Below are 26697 nucleotides of genomic sequence, written 5' to 3'. Positions count from 1 at the left end.
AGATAAGTCAAGCAATTTGGATCATAATTCCATTCAGAACCTGCAAGCATCCAAATGAAATACTTGTTTTAAAAAAGGTCTGAATACATGTTTCCTCAATCACACTATGCAGTTCACCCAAGACCCCATCGCCATAGACCCAAGTTGGCTCTCACTAAAGTGGATGATTGATTTTTAAGGTACTGTAACTTCCTGAATCCTACAGCACTCCAAGTTCCTTGTATTCTCAAATTCTGGCTTTCTGAGCACCTCCAATTTTAATCACTCCATTGGAATCACTGCTTTCAGGTGCTAAGTCCCTAAGCTCTGAAATTACCACTTTTCTCTAAGGTTTTGGAGTAGATCTGTAGCTCAGGTTGTGGGTGTTGAGGTTGGTTGGCTCGCCGAGCTGGTTTGTTGTTCCGCAGATGTTTCGTTACCGTGCTTGGTAACATTCTCAGTGCAGCCTCTGATGAAGCGTTGGTGTGTTTTCCCACCTGGTTTTTAAACTCTGGGGTCCGTTGTGATGGATTGCCTCACTTCTGGGTTTCCTCCGTAGTGGAATGTATATGGGGTCAAGTTCAATGTGTTTATTAATAGCATGCTTCGTGGAGTGCCATGCTTCCAGGAATTCTAGTGTTTGTCTCTGCCTAGCCTGTCCCAGGATCTTGGTGTTGTCCCAGTCAAAGTCGTGGTTCTCCTTGTCCATGTGGATTGAGATGAGTGAGTATTGATAGTGTCTTTTTGTAGCCAGTTGATGTTCATATACTCTTGTTGTTAGTTTCCTTCCTGTTTGTCCGATGCAGTGTTTCTTGCAGTCTGTGCAGGGGATCTTGTAGATGACATTGGTCCTGTCCATGGCGGGGAGTGGGTCTTTAGTTCGGGTGAGCACTTGTCGTAGGGTTGATGCGGGCTTGTGTGCTACTCTGATGCCCAGCGGTTGTAAAAGTCTTGTGGTGAGTTCTGACGTGTTCCTGATGTAAGGGTAGTGTGATGAGTGTGTCGGGGCGTGTAGAATCTTTCTGATGCTGTTCTTGTAGGCATCTCCTGACCCAGTTCTTTGGATATCCATTATCCTTGAACACTCGGAAGAGGTATTCCTCCTCCTCTTGGCGCAGTTCTATGTTGCTGCAGTGTGTTGTTGCCCTTTTAAATAGTGTTCGCATGCAGTTTCGTTTGTGTGTGCTGGGGTGGTTACTATTGAAGTTCAATACCTCGTCTGTGTGTGGCTTTTCAGTGTACTTTTGATGCAGTTCCCCATTTGTCTTGCGCTCTACCATGATGTCCAGGAATGGGAGTTGTTTGTTCTTCTCCTCCTCTCTGGTGAATTTTATTCCGGTCATAAACAACACCCTCACCGAGAAACACTACATCGGACAAACAGGAAGGAAACTAGCAACAAGAGTACACGAACACCAACTGGCTACAAAAAGACACGACCGATACTCACTCATCTCAATCCACATGGACAAGGAGAACCACGACTTCGACTGGGACAACACCAAGATCCTGGGACAGGCTAGGCAGAGACAAGCACGAGTATTCCTGGGAGCATGGCACTCCACGAAGCATGCTATTAATAAACACATTGAACTCGACCCCATATACATTCCACTACGGAGGAAACCAGAAGTGAGGCAATCCATCGCAACGGACCCCAGAGTTTAAAAACCAGGTGGGAAAACACACCGACGCTTCATCAGCAGCTGTACTGAGGATGTTACCAAGCACGGTAACAAAACATCTGTGGAACAACAAACTAGCTCGGCGAGCCAACCAACCTCAACACCACTTTTCTGCCTGTTGACTCTTCTCCTCCTCATGACACTCAATAAAACATAACATATTGATCAAGTTTATAATGATCTGCCTTATTAATCGCATGTGACTTGGTATCAAATTTTGTTTGATTACATTCCTAGGGATGTTTTACTCCAGTAAAGGTAAAACTTGCGCCATTATTTACACAACGTCACTCTAATTCTAGCAATTGTTGTACTCAGCCGACACTGATCTGAACGTATGAAAGGAAACTTGCAAGATTAATCGTGATGACATTTAACATAGAACAATACAGCACAAGAATGGGCCCTTCAACCCCTGTGTCCATGCTGATCATGATGCCATTCTAAATTAATGCTATCTGCTTGCACATGGTCCATATCCCTCCATTCCCTGCTTGTTCACGTGCCTGTCTAAATGCCTTTTAAACATTGCCATTGTCTCTGTTTTTACAAGCTCCCCTGGCAGCGCATTTGAGGCACCTACCGCCCTGTGTAAAACGCCTGCCTTGTACACCTCCTTTAAACTTGCCCCCTCACACCTTAAAACTGTGTCCTTAGCATTTGACATTTCCACCCTGGGTAAAAGACTCTGATTATCCATCCTAGCCATGTCTCTCCTAATTTTATACACTTCTATTAGGTCACCCCTCACCCTCAAAGCTTGAGCAAAAACAATCCAAGTTTGTCCAACCTCTCCTTTTAGGTATTACCGTCCAAACCAGGCAACATTCTGGTACATCTAAGGGTCACCAGACCCAAAACGTTAACTCTGTTCTTTCCTTCACAGATGCTGCTAGACCTGCTGTGCTTTTCCAGCAACTTTGTTTTTATAACATCCTGGTAAATCTCTTTTGCAACCTCTCCAAAGCCTCCACATCCTTCCCATATTGTGGCAACCAGAACTGCACACAACACTCCAAATATGGCCTAGCTAAAGTTTTATACTGCTACAACATGGCTTGCCAACTTTTATACTCGGTGCTCCAATCAACAAACACAAAGCATGCTGTACCTCTCCTTTACCATCTTATTCACTTGTGTTGCCGCTTTCAGAGAGAATTGGCTTACACCCTTTCTACATGTCATTGCTCCAAAGGGTCCTGCCACTAACTGCATACTTTCCTCTCACATTTGACCTCCCAAAATGCATCACCTCACATTTTTCCACAATAAACTCCATCTAACATTTCTCCACCCAATTTTCCAACTGTTCTATATTCTGCTGTACTCTTTGACAATCTTCCTCACTATCCACAACACAACCAATTTTCCTGTCATCTGCAAACTTACTAATCAGACCATTTACATTTTCAACCAAATCATTTATATATTTTGCAAACAGAGGTCCCAGCACTGATCCTTGTGGAACAACACTGCTCACAGACCACCAATCAGAATATCATCTCCACAACAACCCACTGTCTTCTATGACCGAGCCAATTTTGTATCCAACTTATCAATTCACTGCAGATCCCATGTGACTTAATGTTCTGGAACAGCCTACCATGAGGGACCTTGTCAAATGCTTTACTGAAGTCCATGTATGACAACATCCACTGCAGTACCCTCAATCACCTTTGTAATTTCCTCAAAAAAACACTCAATTTGTGAGACAAGACCTACCCCACACAAAGCGAGTCTTGACTATCTCTAATGAGTCAATTCTTTTCCAAATGATGGTAAACCCTGTCCCAAAGAACCTTCTCTAATAATTTCACTACCACTGATGTAAAGCTCACTGGTCTCTCCCTGGTATCCTTCCCTAAACAAGGGAACAACACCAACTCTTCTCCAGTCTTCTGGGACTTGAAGGTGGCTAGAGGATACAAAGATCTCTTTCAAGGGCCAAGTAATCTCCTCCCTTCCCTCTGTCAGTATCCTGGGATAGATCCCATTCACTCCTAGGGACTTATCTACCTTAATGTTTTTCAAGACACTCTTTTTAAATACAGGGTGCTCTAGAATATCAACTTACACTTAATATTACCATCATCCATGTCGTTCTCCCTGGTGAATACCGACGCAGAGTATTCATTAAAGACCTCACACCCTTCCTCTGGTTCCATGCGTATTTCCTTTGACCTTGAGTGGAACTACCTCTTCCCTAGCTACCCTCTTGCTCCTAATAGATGTATAATGCTTCTTGGGATTCTGCTTAATCCTACTTGCCAAGCACATTACATTGTTCCTTTTAGTCCTCCTAATTCCTTGTCTAAGTTCTTTACTACTTCCATTATATTCCTCAAGGGCCTTGTCCGATTTCAGTTTCCTAAACCATACACGTGCCTCTTTTCTCTTTTTGACTAAACTTTCAATATTTTTGATCAACTAGGTTCCCAAATCTTGCCATCCTGATCATTCGTCCTCACAGGAACATGCTGGTTCTGAATGCCCTTTTTCTTTAAGCTTCCCTTTCCTAAATGATGAATACCCGTGGATATTCAGTTACCTGTCTTGGTTGTCTACTAACCACTTCTCTGTATTTGCAAATAAATAATATCCATTTCAGTATTCAAATGACCTATCTTGTTGCAAGTGCTGAGTGCTTTCAGAAAGCATATCCTTCCTAACTATGACCTTTGAACAATATTCTGCATTCAAATGTTATTTGATGCTCAACTTCATTTAATTGGTCTTCTAACTTCATTTACAACTTTTCTATTTCTTGTTACCAGTTTTGCTTTCCACTTTCAGGATTCAATCCCTGCCAATCTAATTTAAATTCTCCCCAACAGCACAAGCAAATCTCTCAGCTAGATACTTCCAAATCAACCTGTTCAGAGATGTCATGACACACCTAGACGCTAGTCCCTTTCCTAATGTTTAACCCATTCATCTTATACAGGTCTCTACTGCCCCAATGCTTCAAGAATTTGATGCCCTCCCTTCTACACCAATTCTCCAGCTACTGATTCAATCACTCAATGTTGTCATCTATGCTCATGAGCACATGGCATTGGGAGTAAATCTGATATCACTGTTTTGAGATCGCGCTTTTTAATCTCTTTCCTATCTTCATAAAATATAGCTAAGACTGCAAATCTGGCTGTTGTACGGTTATGAACTGGTGCCCTAAAACTGCCAACTCCTGACTACCTTCAGACTTCTAAAAATTATATGGGCAAGGAGAATACATTCAACTTTACTAAGCTGACATATCAAATAAACTAAATTATTAGAAGAAGAGTGATAGTGCATGTATCAATGCAACTTGTGGATCAATGAAAAAAAGTGGACTGATACTATTCGGCATGGCAATCCCACCAGAAATTAGTGCATATTAGACTCATTCAGACAGAAATTTGCGCTTAAACAAAGCATTAGACTGTTATCTGAAATACTTGTTAGCACACAAAACAAATAATAATGAGCCAAGTGTACAGGCATTCTTCAAAATGAGTCAGTGCAAGACACCACACTCTTAAAATGCCAAGGATAGCTTCCTTTCAAAATAACAAAATAAAATATATTCAAACTGAATAGCTTTGACATTTTAAAATGAAAGGTCGATTGTCTGCTGAATGCCTGACTATACTGTGTAAAACACATTCGCCTACTCCTGGTATTTCAACTTGATTTGTGGTCAATTATTCAATGAATTACAATTAACCATGGTTGCAGGTTGCTAATCTAAAGGGATGTTTCATTTGGGCAGTAGGAAAGCACTAAAACGAAATGTACAAATTCAGAATTATAAACTGTTAATCATGGATTTAATTAGTTTTCAAATTTATTTGGAATTAATTTGAGCTAGACAGTCTTGACTCTCCTGGTGCTTCTTAACACACCTAATGGTTTCATGATGTGGACATACTTCATTCAAATGCATGCGCATGGGTTTTAAAATTAATGCAAACCTTAAATTATATGCTTGTCCAGTTAACGGCATCAGTTGATACTTTCTCCTGAATCGCACGAAAAAAGCTAATGACAAGGCACTAAATCAGGTATTCTAAAACCTTCCACTCTTGGCTAATTTATTTACCTTTATGTCAATTAAGCATGTATTTTTCTCTTTTGATCACTTTTCAACTCAATTTTATACTTGCCTTAAGTTACCATTTGATGCACAAATGCTCTGGTCTTCATTCATTTTTTCTTCACGGAGATTTACTTAAAATTGACTTTTGTTCTTGTACCTTTTGTCGCATACCTTTTCCTGTTTTTAACTTGATATTTTTCTTGCCAATGAAGACAGAGTTTCTTTCCCCTCATATTTATGCTCTTCGAAGATAATTTATGAACCTGAGAAGCGTGGCAATTACCTCAAAGTAAATCTTCAAAGCTTGAATTCTACTATCTGAAACTGCAATCTGATAGTTTCTTCATATACTGCATCATAGCCCAAGTCTAGGCTATTGAGTTGTGAAAAGTCTGCAGGGAACAGTCAAATTAAAGCTGTGAAGGTGAAGAGTTGGGTCTTCAAATTGAAAATCTGAGGTACTATGGCATATAAGGATTTCAGAAAACACGTAACAATGCAGTTCAGATACGAATTATATATCATGAATGATTCTTGCCGGTTACCAATACAACAAGTAATCAACAATGTGAATACTGTACACAATGTTTTGTTTAAAAATAGATTGACTGGCACTTTCATTTCTGATGGCTGCCATGAAACTTCTATTGGAAATGTACATGGATGTTGGAACTGGCATGCTTGATCGTTATGTCCCTTGGAGCTTACCAGGGTTGAAAAGCTTCTTATTACTTGTTGTCAGAAAATGTGTAAACGATATAGTCACCCCTGAACAAGGTGCCATATGGCAGGCCATGCTAACGGTGCATCTCAACAAAAGCCAATCAAATGTGTTGTGTCATGGAATGGAAGTGGCAGGAAATCTTTGGCAATGCTTGTGGAAACAGGCTCTGAGAATGGAATATAAACTGTTAGGTATGCCTAATGTCAGAGTTCATACGTTTTAGTGTTATAGCTTTATAGTTTTAGAAACAGAAGTTCGAATGCAATTCCAGTCGGAAAAATCCTGGTAAATGTTGAGAGGCTGGGAAACCACGGATTTAAAATAATTGCAATTCCTGTATGAAGTAAAAGGATGAAAATCATAAAGATGGCAGGTGGTCCCACTTAGCTGAAGAACTAAAATCATGATGTTATTTGAGTGAAAGATATGAATTATTCCCCAGTCGAGGAATAATTTAGAATTAAAAGAGAATTAATTTGCATTTCTTTCCACAAATAATTGTGTGTGGCATAATGCATCGGAAATGAAGGGAACTTAGTTAGAGTCAATTAAGACACAGCCAATAGGCAAGGCTGGCTGATGTTTGGAAAGGCAGCTCAAAATGTGTCAGCTTTGTGTTTTATATAACTGCATTTTCTTATGAAGTTGAAGATAAAGCTAGACCTACAGTTACAGTAGAGTAAATGCTAGATCTAGCGTCCATGACACAGCTTTGTTACTGAGAACTGGCATTCAACACAAGATAAAGTTGGCAACGATCAAAATAGCGGCAAGATTTCTTCAGCTGGAAGCTAAAGAAGAAATCTACCAGCATTATCTCAGTGAAACGCAATTCACCTTGTTTTATTGTGTGTTCTGTGAGAAATCAACTTGGTTGCAGGGTGAAACCATAGCAGCGTGCTACTGGAAACCAAAGGTTTTCTGATATTTTCAGTCACTTCATAAATGACACAGAGAGGCTCATACTTCAGTTATGGAATCCACAGTCATGAAGTTGGTTAAAAAAAAAAATTATTTTCACTTAGCCAAATACTGATAAAAGGGGCCATGAAATATTACACACTGGAGAGCAATTGAAAAGAAATCCGATTAAATTCAAGACAGTCATCAGATATCTTTTGTATAGTTCAAAAATAGAACCTTAAAAGACTTTAGAAAGTAAGAGAACATTTGGGGGTAGGTAAACAAAGCTGTAGAAGTGAGCTTATAGCACAAGTTTTTATAAGTATTGTGTTCAGCTTGTTTTAGTTAATTTCTTTTCCTGTGCAATGAAATTTATTTTTGTTCACAAACACGAGAGCTTGTGACTTAATTTACTGACGGCTTCAGATTTCTTCTTTTATGCATTGACAGTCCCTAACAGTATTGTAACAACACAAAAATATCATGCACAATTCCGCCATTGACGAAGACTACTTATGAGAAATGTTGCAACTTTGTTTAAAAGAATCAAATTCCTTCTTTCCCCCAAAAATTTTTTGGAAAATCTAAGTTCTATGGATAGCAGAAGCTCCTCAACGCATTACTCAGTGGCCATTCAATTCTGTTCAAGACAGATATTCTTATGAGTAACCATCATTGTTAACTTCCATCTTGTTCAATATTCATACACGCTGTGAGGAATAATTTAATGTTGTATTATTTTATGCTGTAGAAGCCAGTACTCAGTGAACATTGTAATATTCAGGGTCAGTCCCTGTATTACATTCGACTGTTCCAAAACATTAGTTCGTTCAATATTCCCTAGGAACAAGTATGAGCTAACGTGAATTTTCAATAGGTCACTCAAAAGAGTTCAGGTGTCACAGTTAATTGATCACGACAACAGTCAAAAACAAGATTCATTCATTAAAGAACAATTAAGTTGTGCTATTGAATAGGCAAGTGAATTACACCAAATCTGTGTAGTTGGACATCTCAGTGTTGTCAAAACTCATGACAAAGTTTGAGCACTTAGTAGGCAGTTAAGTCCTGGAAGGTGTGGAGGCTCAGAAGAAGTTATATGCTACTTATACTTCAGTACAGCGATGAGCACAGTGAACAAAACTCCAAGCAGTATTTGCGTTGTGCAACTGAGCCAGATGAAAGTTCAAGAAACAAACTTAGGCAGTACTGGTTTGTGAAGCTTGCTGTTTGTGAAAATCTGGAGAAGTGCATGTGAGCAAGTGCTGAAGTGCAGATTGTATGAATCCAGCAAAGTGTAGTACCAAGAAATAAAAGGTGAACCATCAGAATGTGTACAGTCATTCATTCAGGCAGGCCATGATGACAGACCAGCAGTAGAGAGAATTTCTAAGACAGGCTGCCAAAAAGAATAATTAGGATTCCTTGTGAAATGCTAATGTGATTTGACAGAGTAGAGTATAAGATTAGTTGGAGGGGGCTGATGAAAACTTAGTTAGACCTGCCTTGATCACAATTGCTGTTTGATATGTTCTGTGGGGTGTTCAATTATCATTTATCAACTATCAATATCTGCCTCACGTTAAGTTTGGGATGTTAGAATACAAGTCATACCTATCTTTGCAGAGTCTACTTTTTTGTCACTAGGATTTACAGCTTTGTTTGTAAGTATATTTGCAATAAGCTTGCTATTTGGTATTGTCTGAAGAAACCCAGCAAAACTGTTTCTCATGCTGAACCAGATACTGCTGAAAACTGAGATAATAGGGTCTTTTGCCATATTGATTAAATTTAAAATTAGTTATGACCAGTGGAGGACAGGTCCGAAAAGGCAAAAGTGCTTTCCTCCTACCTTAAGCGTAACAACACCTTCCAGAAGGAATGAATCAAGGGCACGTGCAGTGGCAATTCTGACCAATCTTCCCCTCTTTAACCACAAGGTCCTTGTAAGATTTTCTAACTTGGAAAACCTTGCACAGTGAGACTCGGTCCAATACTCCACCGAGACAATCTAATTTTCTTAAGCTTGCTTGTCCGCATAATTTTTTAAATTGGTGGTAAATACATCAAGAAAAATCATAGGTGGTTTGCATTTACCAAAAATAAACAAGTCTCAGCTGTATTTACACAAAGTATTGTTAAGTGATGTGGTGGCCATCATTCAAATGCATACAGATCATCAACAAAGAGACAGAATTACATGTGTGAACAATTCAATTTTCAATACAATTACTGGTTTATGAGAGTCTCACATCCACAATCATGTATATCATGTATCAAACTGGCTGCAACATTAATGCCAATTAAACAAATACTGTACGTACCACAGGTAAATAAAAATGCCCCACGCACATCCCACCAGCTCCATACTTACGCGGTCCAGAAAACACTGGAAGAACCACTTCATAGTATACAAAGATGTAAACACATCCTGGGAATCCTGTTTGTTTTAAAATAAAAATAAACCATTAAACCATCTTAAATTGCTCCATCATTTTTTTAAAAACAAGAATGATATTACTTGCATGTGTCATAGAGGCCTCTAACTTAAAAAAAATCCAGTGAATCTATTCCATATCCCACTCGATTACTGGTGTTCATAGTCTGTAGTGATTAAACCAGGTTGATCTCGTTAACTACAAAGGTCACTGACAGGGGTTGTTAACCCGGGCCAATCAGAAAAAGCCCTGGCTGACTAATCTAACCAGGAGATGAGAATCTCCTCAGTTCAGGCGACTGACTCCGAGCTGGCTGGCCACAGCCAGCGTACTGCGCACTAGTAAATAAAGGGTGACTTGGTGACAGGTTACTGGCCTCTGTGCAGTTATTTCAGTTGCGATGAGACTGGGATCTCATTTTGGGTTAACACTGAATGAGCTGCTGAGAAACTGTTTGATATGTGGGATTAACGATATAACTATGCAGAAGCGCATACCAGCTGAAGCTCATCTGGCCTTCAAACATGCAGTACAACTGGTACTGTCATCAGAAAACGCAGCAAGTGCAGCATGGGAACTACAGGGCATCCCAATGGAATTGGACTCCCTCACTCCTCTGACTGAGCTTGGGGAGCACCATTTGAGTGTGGGCAATTGCAAAGCCTCATGTAAGAAATGTCCTGAGCAGAGGGAGCCTAGACCAACCTACAGCAGAATCCCACAACAAAGCCAAGCCTGGCCAAGTGGCTAAGAAGTTCTTCAGGATCTGGGCTGGCAAGCCATTGTAGTTGCTGCCAGTATGTGGACTTCAGACAGCAAAGGTATCCTACAAGGCCTGACATGAGTAAGAAAACTTGTAGGCTGGTGCCCAGGAGGGTGTACACCCTGGAAAGTTCCTCTACATATAGATTGGAACAATTAAATTGCTTAGTGACATCCAAATCGGAACCGAATTAAAATTAACGTTTGGTTAAATGGTCACCCAGTTCCTATGGAGGTTGGTGCCAGCACAGCTATAATCTGTGGTTGCAGAATCACTCAGGACTCCAACCCTTAAGTTTGCACAAGGCCTCAGCCAGACTGAGAACATACACTGGGGAACCGTTGCAGATTAAGGGTCTGACTTCAGTTCTGGTCTCCTATGAGAAGCAGTTGGTGCAGTTACCACTGAAAAGTAGTAAAAGGCTCAGGCCTGAGCCTATTGGGGCAGAATTTGTTAAGAAAGATTCATCTGGATTAGCTCAACGTTTTTCAATTGGAGAATGGCTGCCTCAGTGAAGTCCTAGTGAAATATCCAGGAGTATTTCAGGAAGGGCTTGGGATTATCAAAGGGGCCAAAGCCAAGTTACATGTTGACCAGGAAGCATTTCCAAGATTTTGCAAGGCCCGCCCAGTACCATTTGCCTTGTGGGCAAAGTTAGAAGTGGAAATCAGGAGGCTGGAGAGCGAAGAAATCATCAAACCAGTACAGTTTGTAAAATGGGCAGCACTGGTTATACAGATTGTGAAGCCTGAATGCTCAGTTCACCTTTGTGGGGATTTCAAGCAAACGGTAAACTATTTCTCACAGCTGGATGAATACCCAATTCCTCGCATAGAGGACTTGCATGCAAAGTTGGCCGGGGGAGGGGCTATCCTTTACAAAGCTGGACATGAGCCACACGTACCTGCAATTGTGACTCGATGAGGAGTCCCAGAAGTATGCTACAATTAATAACCATAAGGGTTCATATCAATATACAAGAATGTCATTTGGGGTATCAGCAGCCTTTGTCCTTTTCCAGTGGACTGTGGAGAACATTTTACAAGGGCTACAGTCCAGTACACGCTGCCAGTGTCTGAGTACAAATCAGAGGAAATGGGCTTGGGGCGAAAATGTCGCAGGAGAAGCTACAAGCCAAAGACCAGGTCTACATCCCCGGACATGTGGGGGACTAATGTAGTGATTGGAACCAGGTTGACCTCGTTGGCTATTAGGTCATTGATGGTGGTTGTTAACCTGGGCCGATCAGGTAAACACTGGCTGACTAATACAACCAGGATATCTACCGAGCTTTGCTCATTACTGGTTCCCTGGCCAAATGGGTATTTTTCCTCATGGCGGAATAAAATTATTTTCACGTGGTGCTTTTATTGACTGGAAAAAAAAAAACAGGTGATGAGAATCTCCTCAGTACAGGTGAATGACTCCGAGGTGGCTGGTCACAGCCAGTGTACTATGCACATGTAAATGAAGGGTGACATGGTGATGGGAAACCGGTCTCTGTGCAGTTATTCCATAGACCCTTACCATTAATTAGCATCGCTGTTTCCTGATTCAGGACAGCCTCACAAAAGTAGTTAAAATTAGGTCAAGGCTTGGCACCTTGAATTATAATGAGAAATTACTCAAAAAACATTTGACAAGGGTGGGAGAGAAATTCCACAGCTGTTTCTATATCCTCACTTTCCTTCCAATGGGAGAATTGGTCCCCTCATTCTTGGCAAGATGCCAGTTAATTGCCATGAATCCATATTCTGCTAATACTGGATAGCTTGCTCCAGGACTCAGTTTCTAGAGAGATCCAAGTTTGTGTAGGATAAACTTCCTACAGTGAACATTCAAGTAAATAACTTGGAAGTGTTTTGTAAAAACTGGCTTATTAAGGGGTTAGTTGACAATAACCAATATCATGTTTGTAAGACAACTTCTGCATCATTGCAAAGTGAATTCAACTCTAAACGGGATTTCAATGGTAATTCGATACCAATGCTCCCAACTTCAAAATGTTGCCACAGGCAGGGAAGTCCAGGTGTGCAGGCTTTCTTTCTGGGCAGGTTTTTTGCAGGTAATCAGAAAGAACTTGGCAATGCCTAGTTACAATGTAAAATGTCATTATCAATTCAAGAGTGGCTGCTATAATATAAATACAGCATAACAAGTCATAAAAAGAGGTAAGAGAACTACAGTAAAGTATATGTCTTATAATGCATTTCTTCCCAGGCATCATCCATCACTTCTTTAAAAAAATGAACTTGGAATCAGAGATGATGTATTAAAACATAATGAAGCAGCCTTTTGATCTGAGATATGTTAAGCTAGGATAGAATCTAATGTTACAATGCAAATTCTAAAAGTGAACATTAGCCAAAAAAAAAGGACTAAGGATGCTGGGAATCTGAAACAAAAACGGAAATTGCTGGAAAGTCTCAGGAGGTCTTACAGCATCTGTGGAGAGAAATCAGTTAACATTTTGGGTCCAGTGACCCTTTTTCAGAACCGTTGAGTTCTGAAGGATCACTGGACCTAAATGTTAACTCTGCTTTCTCTCTATGCTGCTGCCAGACCTGCTGAAATTTTCCAACAATTTTTGCTTTTGTCTAAAAGTGACCATCATTGTTTTACTGTGAATTGCCAGTCAGCAATTCACAGGCTGTTCTTATTTAAAGATATCATACTTTATTCCCACTCATATCAATGTCTAGCAATCCACTGCAAAACGAATAACTTTTTATGAACATGTTACTTTGCGAAAATCCCGTTCATGGTCACATACGCTCGTTTTCTTAAAAAATGTAATATTTCAGAAAAAACGCACAATAAAAATATTACTTAAAAGAGATATATTGCTGAACTCTTTATCAGGACAAAGGCAAAAACAACAACTTCAAACGATCACAGCAATTTATACTCCATGTGAAAAGGGTGCGGACTGGTTGTTAAGTCAATGCTGGTTGACTAAGGCATTGCCTTGGAGAAAGAAATAAAGTACTATATGCTTCCCGTGCTTCCAGCCAATTCACAAAAAGGGTTGGATATATTCCATTTGTTCTTAGAGAACACGCCTGTACATGAATGTAGAGTACAGACACATTCAACCAGCCCACATTTCTAAAACCCCAAACATTTTGAAATATTTGTATATGGGATCTGGTCATTGCTGGCTAGACCAGCATTTATTGTCCATCCCTACTTGACCTGGAGAAGCTAGTGCTGAGCTTCCATCTTGGATAGCTACAGTCCTTGGAGTACAGGTTCATGCACAGTACTGTTTGAAAGCGAGTTCTAGGGTTTTGACCTAGGAAGTGAAGGAATTAGCAATACAACGCCAAGTCAGAATGGTGAATCATTTGGAGGTGAACCTGCACATTGTGGCATTTCCATGCATCTTCCAGTCTGGAAGATATTGCCAGAGAGATCTCAGAGTGTTACTGCTGTGCATTATGCAAATGGTGTACTCTACTGCTATTGTAGGTTCATGGTAGTGGGACTGAATGTTGCAGGTGGGAGTTCAGAGCCATTCACGCAAGCAACTTTGCCCTGGCTGGTATCAAATTTGAGTGGTTTTGGAGCTGCACTCAATGAAGCAAGTTGACTTGTAGATGAAGAACAGGCAACTTGGAGACAGAAGGACTCATATAGAATTCATAACCTCTGACTTGCTTCTACAGACACAGTACTTAAATGGCTGGTCCAGTTCAGTTTCTGGTCAATGATAACCCCCAGTATTTTGATTCAGCAATGGTCATGCCATTCTGTGTCATGGGGCAATGGTTAGATTTCCTCCAGTTGGAGATGATCATTGCCTGCCACTTCTTGCACAAATAGGTTTCCTGCCCGAGCCTGGATCTTTTCCAGGTATTGCTACACTGAACATTGACACTACGACTGCACACACAGCATGGAAAGAGACACTTCGGTCCAACTCGTCCATGCCAACCACATTTCCCAAACTAAACTAGTCCCCACTTGCCTGTGTTTGGTCCATCTTCTTCAACAGATAGAATCATACAGCTGTACAGCATGGAAACAGACCCTCGTCCATGCTGACCAGATATCAAAAATAAATCTAGACCCATTTGTGAGCATTTGGCCCATTTCCCTCTAAACCCTTCTTATTCATATACACATCCAGATGCCTTTTAAGTGTTGTAATTGTACCAGCCTTCAACCCTTCCTCTGGCAGCTCATTCCATACATGCACAACCACTATGAAAAAATTACCCTTAGGTCCCTTTTATATCCTTCCCCTCTCCTAAACCGATGCCCCCTATTTTTGGACTCCCCACCCCAGGGAAAAAACCTTTTTTATTTATCCATGCCCCTTTTGATTTTATAACTTCTATAAAGGTCACCCCTCAGCCTCTGACGCTCCAGGGAAAGTAGCCCCAGTCTATTCAGTCTCTCCGTATACCTCAAATCCTCCAACCCTGGGAACATCCTTATAAATCTTTTCTGAGCCCTTTCAAGTCTCAACATCCTTCCTACAGCAGGGAGGCCAGAATTGCACGCAGTATTCCAAAAGTTGCCTAAGCAATGTCCTATACGGCTGCTACACGAACTCTCAACTTCTATACTCAATGCACTGTCCGATAAAGGCAAGCATACCAAATGCCTTCTTCATTATCCTATCTACCTTTGACTCCATTTTCAAAGAACAATGAGTCTGCACTCCAGGGTCTCTTCGATCAGCAGCACTCCCCTGGAGCTTACCGTTAAGTGTATAAGTCCTGCCCTGATTTGCCTTTCTAAAATGCAGCACCTCACATTTATCTAGATTAAACTCCATCTGCCACTCCTCAGCCCATTGGCCCATCTGATCAAGATTCTGTCGTACTCTGAGGTGACCTTCTTTGCTGTCTACTACACCTCCAGTTTTAGTGTCATCTGCAAATTTACTATCCATACTTCCTATGTTCACATCCGAATCATTTGTATAAATGACAAAAAGCAGTGGGCCTAGCACCAATCCTTGTGCCACACCGCTGGTCACAGACTTTACTATTCAGGTACCTATCCAAAGGTTTTTCAAATGTTATAACTGCATCAGCATCTACAACTTCCTTTGCTAGTTTATTCCACATGCAAACCACCCTCTGTGTGAAAAAGTTGACCCTCAGATCCCTTTTTAAATTTTCTCATCTCACCTTCAAAATATATTGCCTAGTTCTGAACCCATCCATCCTAGGGAAAAGATTGTTGCTATTCACCTTATCTATGCCCCTCATGATTTTATAAACCTCAGTAAAGGTCACTCCTCAAAATCCTATGCTCCAGTGAAAAACGTCCCAGCCTATCCAGCCTCTTCCTATAGCTCAAACCCTCCATTCCCAGCAATATCTTGCAAGGCAACATCCTCCCAACTATATAAGACTGTGCTTACACTCCTGGTGGGTGATGGTGCTGTCTGGTTCATTGTAAGACAGTGAGTAGGACTATGTCAGGTTGTTGCTTGACTAGGCTGAAAGACAACTTTCCCAATTCTGGCAGATGTTGGTAAAGAGGGTTTTGCAACATCAGCAGGGTGGTGTTTGCTGTTGCAGTTTCCAATGTCTCAGTTAATGCTGAGGGTTTGCCTAGTTCCACAGCTTTCTTTAGATTTTGTAATGGCCTGATTCAACAGAGTGGCTTTCCAGGCCATTTCAGAAGGCAGTTAAGTATAAACTACATTGCTGTGGGTAGAAGATCATAACACTGAGCATGACTAGACATTTCAGCCCTTCAAGCTTGCTCCGCCATTTAATACCATTATAGCTGATCTCATTTCACCTCAACTCCACTTTCTTGCCTGCTTCCTGTAACACTAAGTCGTTACTAATTAAAAATCTGTCTGTCTATCTCCTCCTTAGATTTATTCAGTGTCCTGGCACCCACAACATTATGGGACAGTGAATTACACAGATTCATGACCTTTGAGAGATACAATTTAAATTTGCTTTCCATTTCCTGAAAACCATGACCCCTCATTCTAGATTGCTGCACAAGGGGAAACATCTGCTTGAAATCTACTTCGTTCATTCCCTTTAGCAACTTAGAAACCTCAATCAAATCTCCTCTCATCCTTCTCAACTCTAGTACATAAAGGCTTGACCTGTTCAATCTCTCCTCTACAAGCCTTTCATCTCTGAAATCAGTCTGGTGAAACTTCTTTGAACTGCCTCCAATGGATTAAATTTTTCAAGTAAGTGGACCAAAACTGCATGCGGTACTCCAGATAATTGGATTCACACATAGGCCAGACAAAGGTAAGGATGAGAGATTTTAAAGGGCATTAGTAAACCAGATGGTCCTTTATGACAATTGACAATGGTTCCATTGTTGTCATTAGACTAGTTTTTTTCATTTTCAGATTTATTGAATTCAAATTTTATCGCCTGCCATGATGGAATTCCAACCCATATCACCAAGATAACCCAAGTTCTGAATTACTAGTCCAGAGACATTACCACAGCATCTCCGCCTTCCCTTACGCAAATGTGTACTCTTAGATGTTAATTCTGTGATTGCACAATACTTTCTAAACAATCCTGAATGTGCTGGCAGTTTCAGTGACAATCAATTTAAGAAAGGCAAGCTTTTCAAGCTGCTCATTTACATTTGCTAAAAGCACCAATCAAAGATAGGGACACATTTTCTGAAAACCCTTATTCTCATATATTTAAGCTTTGTACCTTTATGAATTATCTGGAAGCATGTAGAATCTATTGTTTCTCACCATTTGCCCCATAGAAGTATCTCAGTTAAAGCAAGTCAATTCGCCAAATAAACAGCTTATTTTTCTTTTCTGGTATAAACTGTGATTGTTTGAAATTTGGCATTCTTACCTCTCTCCTGATAAGTGAAAGGTGAAAATCTCCAGTAACATGTCGCTCTTTTCTGTGATATTCGAGTTCTACACAACCAAGCAACGCTTATACAATTAACAGACTTGCATTTATGTAGTGCTGTTTGTGATAAAACATGCCCAAAAGAACTTTGCAATCAAATAAGCATTTTTGGCATGTATCAGGAAACAAAATAGCCAATTTGCTCAAGGTCTCACAAACAGCCACAAACTAAAGGAGCATAAAATCATATTCAGTGAAGTTGGTTAGGAATAACTGCTGGCCAGGAGACTAGAAGAAAATCCTTCAGTCTATAGTGAAGTGTTTTATGGCCATGGTTTAATGTCGCACCTTTGGAAGGCAGTCCCAACAGCACAGCACACATTCGATACTATATCAGTGTACCAAGCTAGACACTGTGCCCACATCTCTGGAATGGGGCCTGAACCTAGTACTCACTGACTCTACCTCTGACTCAACAATGAAACTTAGAAAGAACCCCAGTTTTTTAGCCAACTACTTCCCATTTAGCAACAACTATACATCTCAAAGAAGCACCCAACTTCTATAAAACACTTCTATTCTATTTCAGGTTTCAACATAGTTTGCAAAACATGAAGATGTGAACTTTTGCTTCATAAATTCTAATCAGATCAGCTGAGTTCACTTGAGTACTCTCCTGCGTATCTGGTTCAAAGTTTAAATTTAGAACATGCAACATTAACCATGCTAATATTTCAATGTAATTATGAAGAAGTGCTACACTGCTAGAAGTTCCGTTTTTGGACGAGATATGAAACCAAGGCCCCATCTTCCTATTCTGATACATGGAAAAGGATTTCATGGCATTACTTAAAACAGCAGGCAAGTTCTCCCAAGTTGAGGTCATCAACATCTAAAAAAAGTACTAAAAAGGAGTTCAATTGATTCCTTTAAATCATTCAACATTACACATCTACATTTTGTTGCATAAGACCTTCTAGGACTTTCCTGTATGCAGTTTGGCTGCCAGGTTCATCTACTTTTCAGAGGGCTCTTGTGGCACAGTGGTAGTGTCCTTACCTGAGAAAGCTTGGATTCAAGACACTCCTGGTCTAGAGGTGTGTAATGACAAATCTGAACAGGTTGATTAGGAATTATCTGCCTACTTTTCAGTCACACAACTTCAGAAGTAATGAATTAGCTACAGTATATCAAAAGACTCCCTCAGGATATAAATGCAAGTTCTTTTTTCCAATTAAAATCTCAGTAAATTATTTTCTAAACAGGTTCGTGATATTTGTCCATCTTTTCAAAACTAAATTTAATCTTCCTTTGGTTGTTTCAGAACATTTTGTAAACATTAGGAGGCATTTAGGTAATACCTGTCACAATCCTGAGACCTGGCATTGCAGCACAGTGAGTGGAGCCTGTTTAGATTTACAGTCAAGCTCACTATCCATATTATTGACAGAACTTGGACTTGTATCATGGTCCTTCAGAGCATGAGAAGGGGAATTTAGTTATGGGATATGACAAAATGGCCGAGGCATTGAACAGGTATTTTGTATCGGTCTTCACAGTGGAGGACACTAATAACATGCCAGTAATTGACAAAGAGACAAAGGCAGGTGAGGACCTGGAAACAATCATAATTACGGAAGTGGTAGTGTTGGGCAAGCTAATGGAGCTAAGGATTGATAAGTCTCCTGGCCCTGATGGAATGCATCCCAGGGTACTAAAAGAGATGGCGGGAGAAATAGCAGGTGCACTGGCGGTAATTTTCCAAAATTCGCTGGACTCTGGGGCAGTCCCAGCAGATTGGAAAACAGCAAATGTGACGCCACTGTTTAAAAAGGGAAGTAGACAAAAGATGGGGAATTATAGACCGGTTAGCTTAACCTCTGTGGTGGGGAAGATGCTTGAGTCTATTATCAAGGAAGAAATAGCAAGGCATCTTGATAGAAATTGTCCCGTTGGGCAGATGCAGCATGGGTTCATGAAGGGCAGGTCATGCTTGACAAATCTTTTGGAATTCTATGAAGACATTACGAGCGAGGTGGACAATGGGGACCCAGTGGATGTGGTGTACCTAGACTTCCAAAAGGCCTTTGACAAGGTGCCGCACAAGAGGCTACTGCATAAGATAAGGATGCATGGCATTAAGGGTAAAGTATATTGCATGGATAGAGGATTGGTTGACTAACAGGAAGCAAAGAGTGGGGATAAATGAGTGCTATTCTAGCTGGCAGTCAGTGACTAGTGGTGTGCCTCAGGGATCGGTGTTGGGACCACAATTATTTACAATTTATATAGATGATTTGGAGTTGGGGACCACGTGTAGGGTGTCAAAGTTTGCAGATGACACTAAGATGAGTGACAAAGTAAAGTGTGCAGAGGACTGTGAAACTTTGTAGAGGAACATAGATACATTGAGTGAGTGGGCAAAGGTCTGGCAGATGGAATACAATGTAAATAAATGTGAAGTCATACATTTTGGTAGGAGTAATAGTAAAAAGGATTATTACTTGAATGGTAAAAAGTTGCAGCATGCTGCTATGCAGAGGGACCTGGGTGTCCTTGTGCATGAATCACAGAAGGTAGGTCTGCAGGTACAACAAGTAATTAGGAAGGCAAATGGAATTTTGTCCTTCATTGCTAAAGGGATTGAAATAAAAAGCAGAGAGGTTATGTTGCAGCTGTACAAGGTGCTGGTGAGGCCACACCTGGAGTACTGTGTGCAGTTTTGGTCTCCTTACTTGAGAAAGGATGTACTGGCACTGGAGGGGGTGCAAAGGAGGTTCACTAGGTTGATTCCGGAGTTGAGGGGGTTGGCTTATGAGGAGAGACTGAGTAGATTGGGATTATATTCATTGGAATTCAGAAGATTGAGGGGGGATCTTATAGAAACATATAAAATTATGAAGGGATTAGATAAAATAGAAGTAGAGAGGATGTTTCCATCGGCAGGTGAAGCTAGGACAAGAGGGCATAGCCTCAAGATTAGAGGGAGCAGATTTAGGACTGAACTGAGAAGGAATTTCTTCACCCAGAGGGTTGTTAATCTATGGAATTCCTTGCCCAGTGAAGTAGTTGACGCTACTTCAGTAAATGTTTTTAAAAAAAAGGTAGATTTTTTCCGAACAATAAAGGAATTAAGAGATACGGTGAGAGCGCGGGTAAGTGGATCTGAGTCCACGAAAGGATCAGCCATGATATTATTGAATGGCGGAGCAGGCTCGAAGGGCCAGTCAGCCTACTCCTGCTCCTAGTTCTTATGTTCTTTGATGACCTTAAGATGTTTCACCTCAAGACTCAGCCAAGAGAAGATATTTCATAAGGGCTCTTGTGATGCAATAGTAGTGTTCCTACCTCCGAGCCAGGAGACCCGAGTTTCAAGTCCCACCTGCTCCAGATATGTATCAAAGCATCTCTGATCAGGTTGATTAGGAAAATATCATTAAGATATTTTACGCTCACTTGAGTGGGCAGGCAGTGGCAATGAATTAAGCTAACAAACATGAAACTGCATTGTAATGATGTCATGGTTATTCTTATAACATGGTTATGCTAAAGTTGAAGTAATATATCTTTATAAGGTTTCTTATCTTTAACATCTTCAAACCTGAAAGATACTCACTAAATGCTGTTTAAGCTTTGGCATGAACTTCTTCAAAATCCGATCATGGTGCTCTTGAAACCGTAACAGTTTTGGGAAACCAGGAACAAAGAAACCTAAAAAGGAAAGTATTACAAAGAATAAATATACAGTCAGTACAGTTTTAATTCTCTGGCAACAAAATTAGATAAGCATTTTGCATAGCATTTAGGATGCAACTTAGTCTGACTTCTATTAAAATAATAATTTTTTGAAAACATAAGATAGAAAGAAGCAGAATATCCCAAGTGCAGAAATATGAAATAAAAAGCGGAAAATTGTTGAAATACAATGATAAGCAATTCATGATCCAACATTTACAAGAAATGGGATTCATGTTGTAAATATTCAATCTCACTGGATTCCTCATCATTTAAAATAGCTCCTACAGCATTATGTAAGTCATTGCGAACTTAACCAAAATTGCCAAACTCACCTCTATAAATTCCATTAGTGAGTTCACTGCAGTCTAATAGAAGTGCCTGTTCATTTGGAAGTTTTGTTTAAGTTGCCCAAGGGCAGAATTGAATCCAGGTCCCTAGTACTGTGAGGCAGCAATGCTAACCACTGTGTCGCCCCAAACGTGGTTCCAAAGAAAATGGCAAATATTAAAGCTACGGATGGAAGCTAGCTAGCAGCATTGGCCAGTATGGTGATTGAACTTGTGATCTTGGTGTTATTAATACCACCCTGTAACCATCTGAACTCTCTGGGCATTGGCTGTTAAAGTTGCAATAAGTAAGATATTGGGTGAATGTATTTGTCATTTCTAAATATCCAGCTATTAGGCGCAAATGCCTTTACATGGCAACCTGGAAAGCACTGTATCATGGCAACTTGAAATAATAAAACTGCATCCTTTGTATGGAGAAATCATTTGTTTGTGAAAGCTCATTTATGCAACAAAATGTAGATGTGTCAGCTTGACAGTCTAACGAGAGAAAGCAAATTGTATCCTTGATTCCGAGGAGATGGAACTCCAAAAGAATATAAATTTCCCTCAACTTAAGTATATTCTCATAACATGTCTTCAGTACCTCTTGACTATCCAGAATTGAAAACTATTAAGTGCTGCTTTAACGTACTACACTCTTCATGACATTTGCATTGTGTTAAATGACACTGACCATAACATCTTGATTTAGTTTTTGTTGGAATCCAAAAGCAAGGAGATAGGCAATTTGACCAATCATGCTTGAGTGAATTATTGTAAACAGCTTTCTAATACAGTCCCCCTACTCTAGCATTTTTCCTCTATGACCCTGCAAATTACCTGTCCTCAAGTGCATGTCCAATGGTCTTTGGACAGTTTCTGCAGAATCTACTCATGCCACTCTTTCAAGTAGCACATTCTACATTTCAGCAGCCCTGTCATGAAAAAAACTCCCATTTCTTGCCTTACATTTTTGTCAATTATTTTTGAAAGCAACTTGCTCTTGAAGATGTAATCAAAATATTGAATACTTAATTGGGTCTCCTCTTAATAGTTTGAAATGAAGCAGAAAAGATTAATTGCATAGGAACTAGATATTTTGTGCAACTGGTTCATGTCAGTATTTATTGCTCTACACAGGTTTCCGTGTACTATTCTTTAACTAACTCCATGAACACATACTCTTCCCTTTCTCTGGTGTTTTTCTAGCTTCCTGTTAAATGCATCAATATGATGTAATATTTTACTTTCAATGAAATACTCAATTAAAACTACATCCAGATTTTTCATGAGCTGCAATGGCAAAACAGTCAGTGTTTGCTGTTATCGTTTTACTGAAACTAACAGAATTCAAGTCCAGATGTATGTTTAAACATGAAAATCCAAAAGTGATGTACAAGTTTACACCCTTATAAATACAATCAATTAAAAATCAACAAACTGATGAAATTTTTAATTTTTAAACTTAGTCTCACTCTAAAAACCATTAAAGAAAGTGAGTTGTTAAATGAGTAATTCTTTTGTTTTAAAAATTTCATACGATCATAAAACTACTCTTTCCAAGGTTGGTTGCATATGAAATGTCAAATTATGATAAAAGCCCTGGCTTTTAAAAATCATTTTGAGAAGGTTTGATATTTTGCCTTCCATCTAAATTTAAACTCCTTCGTCCTGGGGTTTGAGTCTTCTTTTTTTACAGTGCAGAAACAGGGTTACAGGAAACTTGTCAAGCTTCCCAATGGTCTTCCATTCAATTCAACATCTTCCCCAATACCTACAAACCTACCCAATCATGAATAACGCCACCCCCATCCCCGACAACCAACCCCCAACCCCAAACTACTAAATAATCTCTAAAATTCAACAAAAACTACAGATGCTGGAAATCGGAAACAAAAATATGAATTGCTGGAGAAACTCAGCAAATCTGGCAGCATCTGTTGAGAGAAAGCAGAATTAATGTTTCGCATCCAGTAAACAAGGGTCTGAAGAATGGTCACTGGACCTGAAACGTCAACTCTGATTTTTCTCCATAGATGCGGCCAGACCTGCTGAGTTTCTCCAAGAATTTTGGTTTTTGTTGCATTAAATAATCTCTGCAGACATGCAACCATCTTCAGACATATCCCTTTCATTGCAGCACAGATGAAGCTGAGAGTCTGCTCTGCAAAGAACCATTGCGAGAATTTTGTCTAAAGTGTTATAACTGCATTGAGTTGACAAATACATTAATCAGGTTAGCTTCATCTCAAGTAAAAGTGAGTGCCTTGCATCTGTCACAGTACAACTTACCACCTTGGAAATTACTTCACATCATTTTTGACAGAAATTATGTAGTAATAATTTTCATTAACCTTCTCAACTCATCCATATGCAGTACAGCTTCATTTTAACAATGGCCAAATCTTCATTCAGATAACTTGAAAAAGATGGCAACTGTGAATATCTGATGAGCAGGGTTGTTCTCAGCTAAGTATATTCATTCATGAATCCAGATTATGTCATAAATCAAAAGAACAAATCACTAAACCTGGCTGAAGAATATTCCTGATCCTGATTTTTAAAATGAGATGCCATGGTACTGCTGGAGGCAGATCATCACAGAAACGAAATGTCAGGATACTTCTATCTGATGACTTCAGCAATGTCCTTATGAAGGAGGACAAGGACAAAAACATCCCAGATGTATCAGAAATAATCAAAGTCTTGCTGAGAGGGCACTGACCCGAAACATAACAACTACTTGTGTGTGTTCACAGATGTTGTCAGACACGTGGAATATTTCCATTTTCTGCTTTTACTTGAAATTGCCTTCCGAATCAAAACCAACCGTGTAAATACAAACCATCTGGCATCACATGACCTATTCACTTTAAGCATAACCATCATATCTAGTAATCCTGTCAATTAACCTTCACCCTAACCATTACCTCGAGCATCATCATTTCTACAGATGTTTTCCCAGCATCATCTCCTTTAACAAACACCAATATGAAGTACTTAATTTTCTAAGCTTGTCCTACACCTTGCAGTGGATATCAACCTCTATGTTTGGAATAGGCTTCACTCCACCACTTACTACCATTTTCTACTTCCATAAAAGAAGAAGATCTTTTAACTTATTTTTACATTAACAGACAATCCACTCCCAATATCAGTCTTTGCTAGTACTTTTTTCCTATTGTTTCCCCTATCAGCTTACTACATTTGGTCTGGTTCTTGCCTGAAAAACCTGATTACATGCAAATTTGTTTCATCATATTCTGCAACTCTCTCATCACCCAAGGAACATTGGTTTTAGTTCCCTACTTTTGTCTCTTTTTGGGATGCGTCCAGCTTTTATTTATAAATTCCTTAGTTAACCCACTATCCTGCTACAGCTTTTGTCAGTCTTTAGTTACATCCTACCCTAGCTAGATCTCCTCAACCCACAGAAGTTAGCTGTCTCCCAGTTTAGAAGTTCCACAATAGCTTGCTTCTTGGTCTTCTCCATTATACCTTGAAGTTTAGATTCCCAATGATCAATTTTACCTAAAGGTTCCTCATAGACACTTGGTCCAGAACATGTATTTTGACAGAGAGTATGGAAAAGGTCAGGAATCTAACTTCAGGCATAGCAGGTATGGGGATGACAATGAGAGGGGTAATAGTCAACACAGGACTGGAGGGGTTGTACTTAAATGCATACAATATATGAAACAAGATAAATGAGCTTCTAGCGTAGTTTGAAATTGGTAGGTATGATGTGGGCATCACAGAGATGTTGGTGCAAGGGGATCACAGCTGAGGACTAAATGTCCGAAGATACATACCCTATCAAAAGGGCAGCAACTGGGCTGAGGGGACCAAGCATTACCTTGTTAAAAAGAAATGAAATTAAATTAATTGGAAGAAGTGATATAGAATCAGAAGGCATAGAATCTGTGTGGGTAGAGTTGAGGAACCATAAAGGAAAAAAGATCATGGACAAAGTTGTGTACAGGTGTTCCAGCAATAGTCAGGCTGTGGGGAAAAAAATAAATCAGGAGATAGAAAAGGCATGTAGCAAAGGCACTACTACAACAATCATGGAGGACTTCAATACGCAGGTGGACAGGGAAAATCAGGTTGGTAACCGATCTCAAGAAAAGGAATTAGTGAAATGTCTCTGAGATGATTTTTTGGAGTGGTTTGTGTTAGAGCCTAAGGGATCAGGCAATTTAGATTTGGTGATGTGTAATAAGGCAGACTTGATCAGGAAGCTGAAGGTGAACACGTGGGCAGTCACCATGAAATGAAAGAATTTGCGCTGCAGTCTGAGAGGGAGAAGGTGGAATCAGATGTAACGGTATTACAATTGAGTAAAGGGAAGTAAAAAGATGAGGGAGGAGCTAGCCAGAGTTGATTGGAATGGAAGCCTAGCAGGCAGCAGCAATGGCAGGATTTTCTGAGATAATTTGGGAGGCAAGACAGAAATTAATTACAACGAAGAAGAAACATACCAAGGGGAAGATGAGTCAACCGAAGGTGACCAGGGATGTCAGGGGGCAGTATAAAAGCAAAAGAAAAAGCACAGTGGAGAAGATTAGTGGGAAACCAGAGGATTGGGAAGCCTTTAAAAACCAGCAGAGGATAACTGAAAAAGAAAACAATAAAGATGGAAGATGAAATATTAGCGTTAGCTAGCCAGTAATATAAAAGAAGATTGCAAGAGTATTTCTAGATATATAGAAAGGTAAGAGACAAGCAAGCATGGATGTTGGACCATTGGAAAATGAGGCTGGAAAAGTAGTAATGGAGAACAAAGAAATGGCAGAGGAACTGAACAGGTACTTTGCATCAATTTTCACAGTGCAAGACACCAGCAGCATACCAGAACTTCAAGAGTCAGGGAGCAGAGGTGAGTGTAGTAGCCATTACTAAGGAGAAGGTGCTTGGGAAGCTGAAAGATCTAAAAGTGGATGAATCAGCTGGACCAGATGGGGTATACCCCAGAGTCTGAAGGAGATAGCTGAGGAGATTGTGGAGGAATTGGTGGTGATTTTTCAGAAATTACTGGAGTCAGGGAGAGTCACAGAGGACTGGAAAATGGCTAATGTAACATAATAAAAACCAAAAGAACTGCGGATGCTGTAAATCAGGAACAAAAACAAAGTTGCTGGAAAAACTCAGCAGGTCTGGCAGCATCTGTGGAGGAGAAAACAGAATTAATGTTTTGGATCCGGTGACCCTTCCTCAGAACTCGTTAACTCTG

At 40.0% G+C, this 26697-nt stretch overlaps 1 protein-coding gene across 4 annotated transcripts in view; it reads right to left on the bottom strand.

Annotated features, from left to right (window-relative positions):
- The window catches only part of usp6nl (USP6 N-terminal like), a 271323-nt gene that overhangs the window by 30120 nt on the left and 214506 nt on the right, over nt 1-26697 (bottom strand). For all 4 annotated transcript variants that reach the window (XM_048610396.1, XM_048610398.1, XM_048610397.1 and 1 more), the window contains exons 11-12: nt 21014-21108; nt 9747-9812 (exon numbers count right to left, since the gene is read on the bottom strand). In XM_048610396.1, coding sequence (XP_048466353.1) covers nt 9747-9812; nt 21014-21108 — 161 coding nt within the window. The remainder of the gene's footprint in view (nt 1-9746; nt 9813-21013; nt 21109-26697) is intronic.

The sequence above is a fragment of the Rhincodon typus genome, chromosome 22 (assembly GCF_021869965.1).
Source record: "Rhincodon typus isolate 14 chromosome 22, sRhiTyp1.1, whole genome shotgun sequence".
In the NCBI taxonomy this organism is placed as follows: Eukaryota; Metazoa; Chordata; class Chondrichthyes; order Orectolobiformes; family Rhincodontidae; genus Rhincodon; species Rhincodon typus.
Note: the sequence above shows the minus strand (reverse complement) of the source record. Positions and strands in the feature narration are given on the sequence as shown.